We start from the raw sequence: 15,401 nt of genomic DNA, 5'->3' as shown, positions 1-15,401 counted from the left end.
CAGCTGCCTCCAGAGACCCACAGGACAAAAAGTCCTATAGGACTCCTTCTTCAGCTTGACGGCATCCCTCACCGCGGTGTCCACCAACGGGTTCGGGATTGCCGCCACGACAGGCACCGACCACCTTGCGGCCACAGCTCCGGTCAGCCGCCTCAACAATAGAGGCACGGAACATGGCCCATTCGGACTCAATGTCCCCACCTCCCTCGGGGCGGGTTGAAGTTCTGCGGAGGTGGGAGTTGAAGCTACTTCTGACAGGGGACTCTGCCAGCCGTTCCCAGCAGACCCTCACAACACGTTTGGGCCTACCAGGTCTGACCGGCATCTTCCCCACCATCGAAGCCAACTCACCACCAGGTGGTGATCAGTTGACAGCTCGCCCCTCTCTTCACCCGAGTGTCCAAGACATATGGCGCAAGTCCGGCGACACACCACAAAGTCGATCATCGACCTGAGGCCTAGGGTGTCCTGGTGCCAAGTGCACATATGAACACCCTTATGCTTGAACATGGTGTTCGTTATGGACAATCCATGACGAGCACAGAAGTCCAATAACAAAACACCGCTCGGGTTCAGATCGGGGCCATTCCTCCCAATCACGCCCTTCCAGGTCTCACTGTCATTGCCCACGTGAGCATTGAAGTCTCCCAGCAAAACGAGGGAATCCCCAGAAGGTATGCCCTCTAGCAACCCCTCCAGAGACTCCAAAAAGGGTGGATACTCCAAACTGCTGTTCGGGCGATACGCACAAACAACAGTCAGGACCCTTCCCCACCCGAAGGCGGAGGAGGCCACCCTCTCGCCCACCGGGTAAACCCCAATGCACAGGCTCCAGTCGGGGGCAATAAGTATGCCCACACCTGCTCGGCGCCGCTCACCGGGGCAACTCCAGAGTGGTAGAGAGTCCAGCCCCTCTCAAGGAGATTGGTTCCAGAGTCCAAGCTGTGCGTCGAGGTGAGTCCGACTATATCTAGCCGGAACCTCTCGACCTCGCGCACTAGCTCAGGCTCCTTCCCATTCAGAGAGGTGACATTCCACGTCCCAAGAGCCAGTTTCTGTAGCCGAGGATCAGACCGCCAAGGTCCCGCCTCGCCACCACCCAACTCACACTGCACACAACCTCCTTGGCCCCTCCCATATGTGGTGAGCCCATGGGGAGGAGGACCCACTTACCTCTTCGGCTGTGCCCGGCCGAGCCCCATGGGTGCAGGCCCGGCCACCAGGCGCTCGCCATCGAGCCCCACCTCCAGGCCTGGCTCCAGAGGGGGGCCCCGGTGACCCGTGTCCGGGCAAGGGAAAACGTCATCCAAGGTTTTTATTCTTCCTTTGTCTCATCCCTCACCTAGGACCAGTTTGCCTTGGGTGGCCCTACCAGGGGCATAAAGCCCCGGACAACATAGCTCCTAGGATCATTGGGACAAGCTAGAAAGGCAAAAGTTACTCAAATAACTTGTTACAACTGAGGTATGCAGAAGAGCATCTCTGAATGCACAACATGTTGGATCTTGAAGCTGATGGGCTACAACAGGAGAAGACCATCCCGGGTGCCACTCCTGTCAGCTAAGAACAGGTAACTGAGTTTTCAGTTCACTCAGCCTCACCAAAATTGGACAATTAAGATTGGAAAAAAGTTGCCTGGTCTGACGACTCTCAATTTCTGCTGCAACATTCGAATGGTAGGGGCAGAATTTGGCGTCAACAACATGAAAGCATGGACCCATCCTGCCTTGTATTAATGGTTCAGGCTGGTGGTGGTGGTGTAATAGTGTGGGGAATATTTTCTTTGCACACTTTGGGCCCCTTAGTACCGACTGAGCATCATTTAAATGTCACAGCCTACGTAAATATTGCTGCTGACGTGTCCTTGTTTTTGTGACCACAGCGTACCCATCTACTGATGGCTACTTCCAGCAGGATAACACACTATGTTACTGTGGTCCGCGGCTTCCAATAAAAAGCCCGGGTTTTAAATAGCCGTGCTGTTCTCCGTGGACGCGACTGCATGACCGCGGTGAGTTAATGAAGTGGTTGCTCGTGTGGGTGCAGTCATTCTCGCTTGCCTCATTGGCTTCCTGCGGCGTGTAATTAAGGTGCTGCGCCCACGGAGACGCACGGGGGTTTATGTATATATACGTGTCGATACCAGAGAAACGGGGAAGACATATGAACAGAAAAATGGAAGGATCGAGGCAAAGGGAAAGCATGAGGTTACAAGATGGAAAACAGCAGTCATGAAGTTACGATCTGGCCACCTGAAAAGTGGAGACACCACGAGCTGGGGCCCCACGAAGGAGCGTTAGGCTAATGCGCTCTGGGGGCTGGTTCGACCCACTGAAAGTTTGAGTGAGTGGGGTGAGCAAGGCAGGTGTACTCCCGAGGGATCCGAGGAGCGACTACAGGTGCGCGAAGGATGAAGGGAGGAGAGCCGACCTCGTCGGTCTGGCAGTGACATCCGTAAGGGGTCCAAGACGGAGTTTGGGTTAAGGAGCTCGTGGCTGTTGAGTCTCCGCCGGCTGCGATAGCAATGGGTGAGCCGGGGAGAAAGAGTGACGGAGGTGGGCCGGAGAGTAATGAGAGAGACTGCATTAACTTCTGCACATTTTATTTTAACCTCGATTTTAAAGGGTTTATGTATTGATGCTTTTTATCCCCACTGGACACTTGTTTTTATGGATGTATTAATTGAAACCAGATACACTGCATTTTTTGTTTGGACACTGATGTATGTTTGTAATAATATTACTCATGCACTTTTTGGATATACAGGTATATACAGGTATACCCTGGCTTCATGTTTGAGAATTGTCCTCCTTTGTCAGCTCATCTCAGTGACATTACTGACGGTGTTGATTTCAAAGGTTCCCATAAAGACGGATAGCACCGTGAAGTGGACACACATCGTCACAGTTACAAAGCTCAAATTATCTTGGTTCAAACAGCACACACTTATTTTCATAGAAATGTCCTCTGTTAGGTTTCATCTCCCACATAGCATTACAACATGGTGGCTACCTCATATAATACGATATACAGTACACAAAACATCTTGGAAAAAAAGTCTGAATTAGCATAAGCTGTTCAATTTGGGTGTTCATAAGAAATGACATTTGCTTCATGAAGTGGGAGTACTGTACATAATAAACAAGAACACTTGGGTTAAATATTTGAAGTATTAAAATGTTTACATTTTCCTGACTGTAAAAGAAACTTTGGTGGGACAAGTTGCCCACCACCATCCATACTGCTGACTCCATCAATGCATTCAAGAAGCAATTAACGACCCATCTGTTTTGTGAATATGTGTAACTAAAGTTACGTTAAAACCAAGCACACCGTTGTTTTTCTTGTGAAATTCCCAATAAGTTTGATGTGTCACATGACCCTCTTCCTATTGAAAAAACAAAAGTTGGATCCAAAATGGCCGACTTCAAAATGGCCACCATGGTCACCACCCATCTTGAAAAGTTTCCCCCCTCACATATACTAATGTGCCACAAACAGGAAGTTAATATCACCAACCATTCCTAATTTATTAAGGTGTATCCATATTAAATGGCCCACCCTGTATATGCCAAAAAACGCTTGATGTCTTGCATAATAAGATGTCAAGACAAGTCTAAGGATATTTCAAAACTTATGAACACAATAAGGTTTTATTAGTAGTTTCATTTCTCATGTTGGGGAAGAATTCTTACATAAAATTAACAAGGTCGTCTTTGTGTAGAGATTTCACTAAACTCTCTCTTTCAGCCAAGGTAAAGCAACCACTAGTTTTTACAAAATTGTGAACATTTTGTAAAATACAAAATAGAGTTGTTAAGCAGGCAACTGCATATAAGTAGGAGATAATCACAGAACAGCATTCAACACTGCTATGGTGTTATAGGCCATTTCCATTATTTAGTGGTGAATGGTGAAACAACTAAGCCATCAGCATTTTTCATACATTATTTTTTCCAAGTATCTTTCGGCAGTTTTCACCATACTACATATTGGTGGCGCCATTTTTTTTGTTCAAGTAAAGATTCTCATATTTTTTATGGTTGGTTAATTATACCTAATCTGTTTGCTAATTCAGTCAAATGAGTTTTATGCATCATTTGTCACATTCCTCAGAAACAAAATTCCATAAAAGTGGCCATCTATGAATTTCATAGAAATAAAGGTAATAAATAAGTAGCTTTAACCTACATTAATCAAATAGAGAAAAATAGCTTTTGTAATTGATTCTGGAAATGAATTAGGAATTGCAGTTGCATACAGAAAGCTTAGTAGGTGTCAGAGTGGCCAGCTCGGTAAGAATTTGTTAGTTTTTTTCCACTTGCTTTGGTCAGCTTTGGTCACAGTGTTTGAGAAAGGGTGAACATGGATGAACGCTGAACACTTCCATCAGAAAACCAACACTGTGAATCACTGGTTCTGTCTCAGATGGCGTTATGGGCAAATCTACTAGAAGACAAGTCACAACAACCTGGCAAGCAGGAATAAAGCAACCAGATAACATTTAGCAAAAAGTAGTCATTGGCACTGAGTAGATGCTTAGAGGCACTGATACAGTGACATTTCTTTATTGAAGAAAACATTGTTTTTAAATATTAATATCAAGTACCATTGTCCACTAAATACTGAAACTGAGAATGATGTATACAATTTTGGCAATGATGAAGAGATCATTCATTTAAATAAACTTGTTTTATTTTTTTTTAATATCAATAGCACAGCAAATTCTGTAGCACAGTTTCCAGGTTTTTAATTGTTAAAATCATGTGCACTTCAAACTGGAGTTTCACTCAACAAAAACAAAGCTGTCCATAGAAAGTGACAGAGGTGATGATATATCTTCTACTGAAAAATGAATAGATAGATAGATAGATAGATAGATAGATAGATAGATAGATAGATAGATAGATAGATAGATAGATAGATAGATAGATAGATAGATAGATAGATAGATAGATAGAATGGACTCCCCTGAGAAAGTAGGCTTTTTACAAAAGCTCGATTGATATAATATAATATAATATAATATAATATAATATAATATAATATAATATAATATAATATAATATAATATAATATAATATAATATAATATAATATAATATAATATAATATAGGGTGACATGGTGGCACAGTGGTAGCGCTGCTGTCTCACAATTAGGAGACCCGGGTTCGCTTCCCAGGTTCTCCCTGTGTGGAGTTTGCATGTTCTCTCCATGTCTGCGTGGGTTTCCTCCGGGTACTCCGGTTTCCTCCCACAGTCCAAAGACATGCAGGTTAGGTGCATTGGCGATTCTAAATTGTCGCTGGTGTGTGTGCCCTGTGGTGGGTTGGTGCCCTGCCCGGGATTGGTTCCTGCCTTGCACCCTGTATTGGCTGGGATTGGCTCCAGACCCTGTGTTCGGATTCAGCGGGTTGGAAAATGGATGGATAATATAATATCATAATGGCACTCAGTTTTGTTTTAATTTTCTTCTCCAAGAGTCCAGAGTTCATCCCTTAACTGAACCTGCTTTCTTAATAAGCTTGTTGATTCGATGGGCTTCTCTTGAAGTGATATTACCAGTTCAGCACACTGCAGCATAAAAAAAATCACACTGGCCATCACAGAGTTGTAGAACAGGTGAAGGATGTCATTACCCACATTAAAGGAATGCAGTCTCCTAAGAAAGATTCTGTTCTGCCTTTTGTTATTTAGTTCCTCTTTATTATCAGACCAGTCCAGCCTGTCATTGATGTGAACCCCCAAGTACTTCTAGCCCTGCACCACTTCAACATCCATTTTTTGAACAGCGATCGGACGCAGAGGCTGTTTGGTGTGACAACAGTCAGTAACCAGTTACTTTGTTTTGCTGATATTTCTGTACCTGGAAGCAAAATTCTCAACCCAACTTGTCTACTCTGTCTCATCCCCCTTGTCAATAAATCCCATTTCTGCATGTGACATGACCCGGTGTTATATTTACAGACTGAAGTGTACAGAGTGAAGAGGAAAGGAGACAGCACTGTCCCTTGTGGTACTCAAGTGTTGCTCACATCCATATCAGAGTGTCTCACAAACTGCGGTCTGCCCGATAGGTAGTCCATTATCCAAGACACCATCAGCTCATCCATCTGCATATCTCTGGGCTAACCCTTTAACTGGCATGGCTGAGTGGTACTGAAGGTACTGGAGAAATCAAAAAACATAATCCTTGCAGTGTTAACGGCTTTGTCCAGGTGAGAATAAACCTTATGGAGCAGGTAGATAACTGCATCCTCCACTCCAATCTTTGTCTGGCAGGCAGACTGCAGTGGGCCCAGGTGGTCTACCACAAGAGGACTCATATAGTCTGGGACTAGCCTCTTGAAGGTGTTCATGATGTGGGACATACAGTAAGTGCCACTGGTCTGTAGTCATTAGGTGAAACCTAATTCTGTTTTTTGGAACAGAAACAATACAGGATTGAATTGGTTGTGCTATTGATATAAAAAAAATGCAAATGATTATTTAAATTATTTAAATGAATGGTCTCATCATCTTTGCCAAAAGTGTATACAGGATGTTTTTCATAGTAGACACATTTTTTTTACAGCCTTGGTGACAGACTAAACAGGTAGCAAAGTATTCCATAAAGTTGGTCAGCACAGGGGTTAAGAACTTGAGGATTGACTCCATCCAGTCCAGTGGCTTTTACTATGTGTAGCTTCCTCAATTGTCAACTCACTTGGTCATCAGTTATGGACAGGCCATTCTGATGGTCAGAGGTTGCTTCATCACTGGCCTTTACAGCTTAAGTGGTAGTAGTTATTGATGTAGTAAGTATGGTGTTGGTGATGTAGGACAAACAGGGCATTGGCCATTCTGGTAGACTTTAGTGCCACACAAAGCCTTTTAAGACAGCAGATTTAACAGGGATGCAGATATCCAGCTAAACCAAACTCCCACTTGCAAAGCAGTGTGCACCAGGACAAAGGTGTAAATTAGAGTTAAACTGACATCTTTGCAGAGGCTTCTCTGCAGACCCTTTCAAGCCGGAAAGTGCCAAATAGACACCAAAGAACAAACGGTTATTATTCAACAAATGGCAGCTGTGGTGGACAAAGTTACACTCCTATAGGAAGGCACTGATTTTCTAATACAGAGTGATTTTAATCCAGTCACATTCCTTCAAAAACTAGTTGCACCCAACAGGAAGGGAACTCTCTGGGAGCACTCAGCAAAATGACTGATAATCTCTGAAATCCACTTCTCTCTGAAACTAAGAAGCTGATGAGCGAGTCTCTCTTTATGGACCAGAACGTTGATATCCAGCTACTGAGCCCAGTCTGAAGACTAAGAAGCAGACGTTACTTCAAGAAAGGAAGTTCAGTATTTAAACTCTGGTGTCATAAAGAGTAATGCTTTTCTCTAAGAAGGTGTTGGTGTAGGTGTCACAGCAAAGAGCTTAACTGAGAATTGCACAGAACATCACGACAAAAGATCACACAGCAAAGAAAAAGAGTGCGCTGCAATGCAAGAAGAACCTTTCACTTGAACACTGATCACCACAAGGCAAACAATTCAACACAACATCGGACCTTACCTTTAAAAGACTTGGCATCGTAAAACTATTTATTTGTGTCATGATCAATTAGAACTCTAAGTAATATATAAACAGCTAGCCAATTCTATATTATATGTTTGTCTTTGTCCTGCTTTATATGTCAATATCAATATACACAAGAAGTTAACATATTTCTATAATCCTTGTGTCAATAAATTGTATTGTTCTCTTTCTTCAAACGAGTGTGCCTCAGTTTACCTGATATAATTCTTCTGTCTTGTACAGAGAAAGGTAAGGGAAATAAAGTAAAAGCATTCTCATATTATTTAATTAATTACTAACATGGCCAAAGGCAAAACAAATAATTAATTAACCAAACTAAATAACTAATTCCTAGTGGAGACTGGGCATTAGAAGATGGTGCTGGAGGTGGAAGGAGGGAAAATCAACTAAAAATTAGCCTTGTGTGCATTTTTCTAACCCTAACCCAAGCCCTGTATTCCTTGATTTCAGTTATTATTATTATTATTATTATTATTATTATTATTATTATTATTATTATTATTATTATTATTATTATTATTTAATAAACATGGTTTATGGATGCTTATTTAATGTTGAGACTGATTATACTTATGTTCTACCTTTTTCATCAGCATTTCTGTTCAGATTGTATCTAATCCATTCTCTGTTTCAGTTATTCCTATATTTATTTTATTTTCCTATTGATGATGTGTTACTTCTGTCAAAAGTAAATCCTATCCCAATCGTTTATGCTGCTCTTTCTCTAACTCTTTTGTAGCACTTTAGTTTACGACAGCAGAATTTTAAAATTTTCTTCTTCCTGTGTTGGTGTAAAGCTACTTGTCCCTGGACATTGTCTGATCGTATGTCTGCCTTGAGACACACCAAAGTGATTGGTGATGAAGTGCCTTGCACTGACTTGAACAGCAAAATGCTGTGAGCAAACGTTAATATCAGCATAGGTTACTGCTGTGTGAAATTAGCCATGTCCAAAATATGTGACAAATGAATGCTTTTTAGAATTAATGTGTGACACATAAAGTGATTATACAGCATTATCCTAGAACATCTTTTCACCTTTGGCATTTATAGAGCACCAGCTCGGGGTATTGCCTGTGGTCAAGTAACATGGACCATTTCAAACAGCAACTGCTCTGTTTCTGGGTCAGAGAAATCGTCTTACAGTTTTTGTTAAATTCCCTTGCAGTTCATTTTGGTGGTGCATCAAGTTGTCTTCTGCGTTCTTCTGAGTTCTCACATTCACAGTGTTCCTTACATAATACTTGCCCTAGTCTTATAAACAAATGTTTCTTTTAAACGGTGGGGCCAGTGATCTTACTGGACTGCCTGAAGTTGCCTCACTCAGCTTCCTTAACATTATCTTCCCAAATAAGGACAAAAATGCTTCCAGTCTCCAGTGTCAGTTACAGTGCAGCCATACGCTTTAAGAAAAGATTAAATCAGTTTTTGCCAATGTTCAGATGTGTGGTACTTTAATAATTTAGACTATTCTTTGAATAAATGCCAAGTCCTGTAAATTAATTGAGGTGCAAGCACATCCACAAACACTTCGTAAATTCACAATATTATTATTTTTTCTGAGAACTCGAGGGAGGTGAATATGTGAGTAGTGGTAATTAAATTTAGATATCCTGTCTGTTTGGAGTTTAGATTATTATTATTATTAAATCAAAATTACTTTTGCAACATTCATTCTGATTAGTTTTACATTCCATAGCTATAGTGTTGGACTCTCCTTTGGCTAGACACATCTGAAAGGTGTTGATGTGGCAAACTTAGTACAGATATTTTCTTTAAGCTGAGTTAAAGAATGTATAGACATTTTTTTTCTCTGGGATATTTTATCTTCTTGGGTCTCTGCTACAGTTGACATCGTGTATTAGCTGTACACTGTGCGACTTTGACTATTCTTAGATGGTTTATAGTGAATGTGGTGTTTTGTTCAAGTCATTGCGCCATATCTTAGAACAGGATGGCAGAAAAGGAGTTAAGAAGCTGTTTTAAAATTGACGTAACTATTTGGATAAAATATGTAAAGCCATTGTTATTTAGGAAAATCATGCCCAATAACTCATGTAAGGACTTTAGGATAAAAAAGCAGAACAGAAACCAAATTATTTGATTATTGCGGCCATCACATAATGTAAACATACACTACAGGGTGTATTGTACAATGAAAAAGAGAAATGCAAAGGTGGCTTCCTTACAGCTGTTAGTTTTTACATTCCTCTGCTAAATAAAACTGTTGTTCATTTTTATGGGGCCCAAGTATAATTTTCTTATGTAAAGTTTGGCTTTATGATTTACTCTTTTTCCATATATCATGAATTGAGACTAAGGTTGTGCATATGGTGGAATACTAAATGATACATTTACAAAACATCTAGCATTATATTCTTGGAGGTCCCACTGTTAAGCATGGAATCCAAAGCAAACAGGATTATTAACTTACAAAACTCTTTCACTTGAAGTTTTAGTGGTTCTTAGGGTTTCTTTAAACTGTGAAAGGACCTGCACACGCTCATAATCACACTTCATGTTTCATTTTTAGTCACCATTTTAACATTCGATTAATACATCAATTATCACCAATTGTTTGACATTCATTAATTCGATTTTAATAATGCCATTTAAAATTATGATTTGATGCATTTTAAAATGATATTTTCTTTGCCAATAATCACTCAGTTTTGAACCAATACTGTTTTTACTGTAAATAGCACCAGTACCTCTAGGTTCATTGATATTTTAAAGATATATTTTGGCTTCAAAAGTACTACTAATAATAAATGAATCATCTGGCAAATACCTCTAACCCACATTTAAAACAGAATTTGAATAAAGTAATTGTCCTCCATTCTAAAGGAGCTATATTTTAAAACGTTTGACGTTTGAATCATAATACTTGCACAATTTGAATGCAGAAACAAGAGATTAAATGGAAGACAATCAGGTTGGATATTTATCAGTCCATGAAGTATTAAAAAATATCGGTAATATTAGGGTGTTGTACTGTGTTACCCATTGTGGGATGTATTGAGAAGTCAATTAAAATAACAGCTTTTATTGGCTAACTGAGCTGATTGCAATATGCAAGCTTTTAAGGTAACTCAGGCCCCTTCTTCAGGCAGGTTGTAATCAGCTCAGTTAGCCAATAAAAGCTGTCATTTTACTTGACTTCTCAAAATATCAGTAAGTTACTCAGACTACTGATCCATATTAATGGATAAAAATTTTTAGATTTTGATTTGATATACTTTATTAATTCTGGGGGGTAATGTGTCTTTTTGCATGACCTTGGGGTCAATTTGCAGGGTCAGCTATTGGACAGAGCCCACGGAGTAATTTTCAGGTTAAGGGCTTTGCCCAAGTGACCAATGGAGTAGGATCCCTTCTGGCAGTAATATGATTTGAATAAGCAACCTTTTAGATCCTGGCGCAGGTCCTTAGCTGCAGAGCCACCACAAAATGTTCATAACTGTTCAATTTTATTTAGGACAATAGCTAATCTACATATAAGCAAGCCCAACTGTCTGGCACACTTCCACTTAGCAGCAGAGGCTTCATGAGTTTCCTTAACAATAACACAAAATTTCACACTGAGCAGCCAACTTCTACAGCCAGTCCTGCTGGATCACAACATGTTACCTTTATACTTAACAGGTGGGGGTGTCGCAGTGGATACCACTGCCATGCCACAAATTCAGTGTCCTCCCAGTCCTAGTCTTTGTTGAGTTTGCCTGTTGTCCTTACTCACATCCCCATAGATGTGCATGTTACACATTTCCTTCAGAGGGGCATTTTCCTTCTACTCTCCATTGCCTTTGTCCAAATGGTGTTTGGACTGTGGTATAAGTGTTAATTGTCCAGCCATCCATTATCCAGCCCGCTATATCCTAACTACAGGGTCACGTCACAGGGGTCTGCTGGAGCCAATCCCAGTCAACACAGGGCACGCGCACAAACACACACACTGGGGACAATTTAGAATCGCCAATGCACCTAACCTGCATGTCTTTGGACTGTAGGAGGAAACCGGAGTACCCGGAGTAAACCAATGCAGACACAGGGAGGACATGCAAACTCCACGCAGGAAGGACCCGGGAAGCAAACCTAGGTCTCCTAACTGTGAGGCAGCAGAGCTACCCACTCCGCCACGTGCCACCTACTTACATTCAGTTGCGTATATATTTTGAACAAACTAGTTGAATAGGATGAATGAGCTCATTGGGCTGAATGGCCTGCACAACTTTTATAATAAGAACAACATTTATTTATATAGCACATTTTCATACAAACAGTAGCTCAAAGTGCTTTACATAATGAAGAAAAGAAAAATAAAAGACACAGTAAGAAAAGAAAATAAGTCAACATTAATTAACATAGAATAAGAGTAAGGTCCAATGCCAGGGTGGACAGAAAAAACAAAAAAAAAACTCCAGACAACTGGAGAAAAAAATAAACTCTGAAGGGATTCCAGACCATGAGACCGCCCAGTCCCCTCTGTTCTAAGGTTAGGCTATAATGTTCTAAGGTTAAGAGTGTTGTTCATAATCTACTGTCCATGTCCATAATATGCCAAAATTCAACCTACTCTTTATATTTGGGAAAGTATAAGTAGACATTGAAAAAAATTAGCAAACTTAAACTCATCTCCTAACTAAGCTATCAATTGGCAGAACTGAAGAAGAACTTCTGTAGCCCCGTCTATTGGGATTCCTTTTGTCTGTTGGAGAGTTGCAACCTTTGCACCATAACAGATGGGCACATCGAACACTCCTACAGTATGTTAGATACTTAGTGTATATCCTACACAATGAATTGGTAAGAGTCCTTTCTCATTATCGAAGGCAACTATAATGCAGCAGCTTTGGAAGGCATCACACTAGAATGACATTTCCAGTGAGAATGTGCTACTCCAAAGGTACAACACCAATTTACTGATCTGAATAGTACGATTATTAAATACAGTAGAGATATTACCTCATGTCACTTAAAATTACTGGAAAGGATACACCGTTCAAATAAAGTGTTTGTTATTGTTACGCAAGGAAATACAACATAAATTTAATTCCTAATTCAGATAGGTGCTTTTACAAGCCAGACTTGAAATCAGTTTTCAGCTTGGTCACAGGGAGTGGAGAAACTGTGTGTTCTTCCCATGTTTGCATGGCTGTTATACAGGTACTTTAATTTTCTCCTGCTGCAAAAAGATGTCAAAATCAGGCCTAGTAAGGTTATATTTGTGTCTGTATGGGTAGTATGGACCACAGCCACCTTCAGAGTTGATTCACACTTTGCGGCTAATGCTGCCAAGATCTCCTCTTGTGTAATTTAATAAGTAGGTTGAGAAAATAGACGGACAGGCAGACTGATGAATGGATGGATGGATGGATGGGTGCAAAGTCAACACAGCACAGATGACATTCCGGATAGTATCACGGTACAGTAGTTTGCTATGTTAAAGCAGCACAGCTCCAGGAGGGCGACCTGAGACCTGTCTGTAAGCAGGTTGCACAGTTTCAACCCTCATCTACATCAGTTTTTCCAACTGACAATTCTGGTTTTCCTCCAACATTATTAGAATTGAATAAAAAACAAACCAAATATGAAAACAGTGACAAATCTAAAATATTAAATAAAAAAATTATCACTTCAATGAATTGATTTCAGCTCTGAAGCGGATGGCTGATTACTTTACTGATGTTTTTTAAAAGAAGAAACATGGAAGGAAACAGAGTAAAACTGCCCAGTACAGTGACTGGAGAAACACGACCTGACATTAAGGTAAAACAAAAAATAGACAGAGATTTGACAGATACATTCACAATCATGAAAATCCCTGTAGGGATGGAACATAATTTTTAAAAAAGTTTGATGCTTTGAAATACCATCAATTGTGACACATAGTCCATGGCTGAAGAAGAAGTGACGAAGAACTGTGGCTCGTTCTACAAATACAGCACTGATGCTTAAAACAACACATTTAAAAGAAAAAGGAGACTTACCACTAGGCATTTCATGAGCAGCAGGGCTCCTAAAATGGAGTTCATTATGTCCAACTGAGAATTTCACTTGATTTCAGTCTTCTTAATCCCACTTTTTCCAGTCTTGGTTTATTTATAACTCTTGTTTGTTCTGTCTTTGATATTTCCAGAAGATGTATTTTACAGTCCAATGTGAAGCCACTGTGTTGTAAAAGATTACAGTTAAGGAAACATTTGTGTGGTTTCAACAGGCTGCCTTTAAATCCATGGCTACTCCACCTGTAGCTCACTCTTTCCTCTTTCTACTTTTGACTTTTCTTCCTCAGTTGAATTATAAAGAACACAGAAATGTGCAATCAGTTGAGCTGGAGAATCAGGAAGTCTGACAGCAAATGTTCCCCTGGCTGAGAGGACTTTAGACCAATGAAAAGGAACTTAGATAAGGGGAAAGAAAAAAAATGAATATGCAGCCAGAGTGAAAGGTGTACAGCCAAAAGCAAACACCTGGAGTTGCATAGGCCTTGTCTCTCACTGGGCTTCAAACTCCAGCTTTGGCCTCTGCTCTCTGTGGCACACAACACTCACTCCTTCTTTCTTAAAGTGACATTTCACTGTTATGTCCCATCCACGTGCCCACCATATAATTCCTGATCTGTGTATGGCCTGTGTCCAAGTGGGTTGCTCTCTAGAACCCCAAGTACAGGCAGGTCAGATTAACTGGGAACTCCAGACTGGTCCAGAATGAGCGAGCGTGGATGTGTGCTTGGTGATGTCTTGAGATTGACTGATGCCCATTTTGGGGTTGGCTCATGCTGTTTTACACACTGCGGCTGCAGCACTCAACTCACAAGACCACTCTTGGACAAAACAGTACTTGAATACATTGTGCTTTTACCTGGCACCACCCCTCAAATGATATAAAACGTTTCAACTTTATACATACAAATGCTAGCATTAAGGGTTATGTCAAAGGAAAAACAAAGTACTGATGTTCAAGGTTCCTACAAATCAGCCAGCATCAGATGAAGCACAGAGAAATCCGTAGTTTGCAGTGTGCCAGTCTCTGGCACACACTCTGCCTTAATCCATAGTTTTAAATGAATCTAAGACTACTAATGGGTCATCTGTCATTCAACGGCTTTTTTTGAATGCCTCCTTTGGTTAATGTAGAGATCTGAGGCCTCCTTTTCAAAGCTTGCATATACACAACAAAAAGCTTGAAATGTCAATGTGCATACCCACCTTTCCATGCAAACAGTGGGATATATCTCTCTATTATAAAAAAAAATCCTGGGACAGAAAGACTAGGGAGACGAGACGTGACACTTAAAAGACCCGCAAGACAAAAGAGATTGACCCGGGACCATCTCGCGGGATGTAGAACATGAGATTTTTGCAAGACACGCCCTACTTACAACCAATATCAAATAAGACCACAGGCAGCAAAACACTCAGTCGTGTAAGGCTTTGAGCACACACAGATCCAGGGTTCTCAGCACATATAAAGCGTAAAAGGACAATACGTTATAGATGAAACGTTGACGACTATGCAAAGAAGAAAGAGCAGTGAGGAGAAAGGAAACTCAAAAGCGTAGGAGAGAAAAAAATGCAAAAAAGAAAAAGACTAATAGAGGTGCAAATTCAGAAAATAAGGTAATCAGCCCAGAACAAGTGGAATTGAAAAAAAAAGCAGGTCCAATCGGGCTCAGAATTAAAAGACAAAGTAGAACTTCATAAAGACGTTCAAAAACATTGGTGCGATGCAAATGCAGAGAAATTTAAAGAATATGAAAGCAGGAAAATAAGAAAGTATAAAAAAAAAAGAAAGTAAAGATTGTAGTAGT

The 15,401-nt window shown here is 40.6% G+C and overlaps 1 protein-coding gene across 3 annotated transcripts in view; it reads right to left on the bottom strand.

Moving 5' to 3' along the window:
* LOC120542530 (receptor-type tyrosine-protein phosphatase H-like) overlaps nt 1-13,928 on the bottom strand; it is a 123,031-nt gene extending 109,103 nt beyond the window's left edge. Inside the window, exon 1 of one of the 3 annotated variants that reach the window (XM_039775057.1) lies at nt 13,579-13,928. In XM_039775057.1, coding sequence (XP_039630991.1) covers nt 13,579-13,623 — 45 coding nt within the window. In that variant the 5' untranslated portion in view covers nt 13,624-13,928. The remainder of the gene's footprint in view (nt 1-13,578) is intronic. The other 2 variants (XM_039775056.1, XM_039775054.1) reach the window with 2 other exon arrangements.
* Between the last annotated feature and the right edge of the window lie 1,473 nt (nt 13,929-15,401).

This window comes from Polypterus senegalus, chromosome 13 (assembly GCF_016835505.1).
Source record: "Polypterus senegalus isolate Bchr_013 chromosome 13, ASM1683550v1, whole genome shotgun sequence".
Taxonomy (NCBI): domain Eukaryota; kingdom Metazoa; phylum Chordata; class Cladistia; order Polypteriformes; family Polypteridae; genus Polypterus; species Polypterus senegalus.
The sequence above is the reverse complement of the archived record's forward strand: the minus strand, read 5'-3'. Positions and strand labels throughout refer to the sequence as shown.